Source organism: Anomaloglossus baeobatrachus, chromosome 1 (genome assembly GCF_048569485.1).
Source record: "Anomaloglossus baeobatrachus isolate aAnoBae1 chromosome 1, aAnoBae1.hap1, whole genome shotgun sequence".
Classification (NCBI taxonomy): domain Eukaryota; kingdom Metazoa; phylum Chordata; class Amphibia; order Anura; family Aromobatidae; genus Anomaloglossus; species Anomaloglossus baeobatrachus.
Window position 1 is genome coordinate 639,543,914 of NC_134353.1, and position 1,883 is coordinate 639,545,796.

The 1,883-nt window shown below is 34.8% G+C and overlaps 1 protein-coding gene across 1 annotated transcript; it reads right to left on the minus strand.

Annotated features, from left to right (window-relative positions):
* Positions 1 to 260: 260 nt before the first annotated feature.
* On the minus strand, positions 261 to 1,205 carry LOC142243913 (olfactory receptor 6M1-like). Its single transcript, XM_075316127.1, has one exon. It carries the CDS (start codon positions 1,203 to 1,205, stop codon positions 261 to 263), a length of 945 nt encoding a protein of 314 aa, XP_075172242.1.
* Between the last annotated feature and the right edge of the window lie 678 nt (positions 1,206 to 1,883).

The window sequence follows — 1,883 nt, forward strand, 5'->3', positions numbered from 1 at the left end:
ATTTACTGTGGATTTTCTTTCCAGATTTTCTGGAAGAAAAAATAGTGGTGGATTATAACAGCAGCATAGTGAATTTTTAGCCAATACTGTGAACATTTTTCCATACAGAAATTCACCTGCAATGTGGATTTTCCCAGTGGATTTTCCTCTTTGGAATGTATAAGATGATATCAACAGCAGTTCCTGGACACAATGTATCACATGCAGATTTTCTTATGGATCAGTTATGGATTTTTCCAATTACATGTGAACAAACCTTTTCAGCCCCGGTCTCTTCTCAATAGAAATTTCCTTTTCACTGCATCTCTAATGCAGTCTTTAACTTTGTGATTTCGTAATGTGTATACAAATGGGTTTAATAATGGGCCCAATACAGTGCTTATCAAATGTACCGATTTGTCTATTTCAATGGAATAGTCCTTGGATGGTCTTATTTCAATGAATATGGCACTGCCAAAAACTATAGAAACCATGGTGAAGTGAGAGACACAGGTAGAGAATGTTTTCTGACGACCTGTATCTGATGGAAGCCTTATAACTGCAGACACAATGAAGATATATGAAACAGATGTGATGATTAAAGGAGCAATAAGAATAAATACAGATGCAACCAATGATAATAGATTAATTAAGCTGATGTCAGATGCACAAACCAACTTTAACATGGCCACATTGTCACAAAAAAAATGATTTATTACATGTCCACAAAATGGTAACTGTGCTATCATGATGGTAGGAAACAGAAGAAAGACAAACGAGATAGAAAAACAGCCAACAGCTAGCATTATACAGAGGTTCATCCTCATAATGGATGAATACCTTAATGGGTAGCAGACGGCCACAAAGCGGTCTATGGACATAACGGACAAAAGAAGAAAATCTGAAGCTGATAAGAAGAAATAAAGATAAGACTGAATCATGCATCCAGATTTGGAAATTGTGTTCTGAGCCAAAATAAGAATGTCTAAAAGTTTACAGATAACTGTTGAAATTGCAAAAATTTCTATAAAAGACAATAAAACTAAAAAGAAGTACATGGGGAAATGAAGACGACTGTCCGTGCATATTAGAATGATTATGAATATGTTTCCTGCTATTGTAACAAGGTAGACCAGCAGCAACGCAGCCGACATAAGGGCCTGAACCTGGCGACTCCCTGGAAAACCTACTAAGACAAATTCTTCTACCGTTGTTGCATTGATCATGTTCATTAGTTAGTGTCATTCCTTAAACATAAAAGATAATGCAATTCTACAACTCACATTTTATTTTATACCTATTTTTCTTGCTTGCATGCACAATCCTTGTTCTGTATATCTAATACAATATAAATACAAAATACCCCAAATATAACTGTGATATCTTATAAATTAATAATAAGCAGATATAATCAATAAGTATCTGTCTCATTCCATAGAGCTTATACATAATATAAGATCATCTATTCATATTACAGTATATACTCTGGGACAACACTAACAGATCATTCAGAAGTGCTAAGAATTGTCTGTCCTCACCCATGCTTATATAGAATAACAAGATAATTAATTAGTATTTTTTTTTACATTAACATCCCATTGGAATTAACATTTGCTTCTGAGAATATTATGTAGATTGTGTTAAAATGTTTTATTTTTTTATTATTGACTAATGTTTCAGAGTTGTTAACTCCTTACTAAGGATGAGCGAGCAGTAAAATGCTTGTGTGCTCGATGAACGGATCGAGCATATTAAAATGCTTGAGTGCTCAATCCAAGCACCAAGCCCAATGTGAACCTATGAGAAACTGGAGCATTTTTCCTGCAGCACCCCCGGCGGTCTGCAGAAAGCCTAAAAATGTCACAAATGTTTGAGAACAGTACTCAAATGACATGGGAACAGCA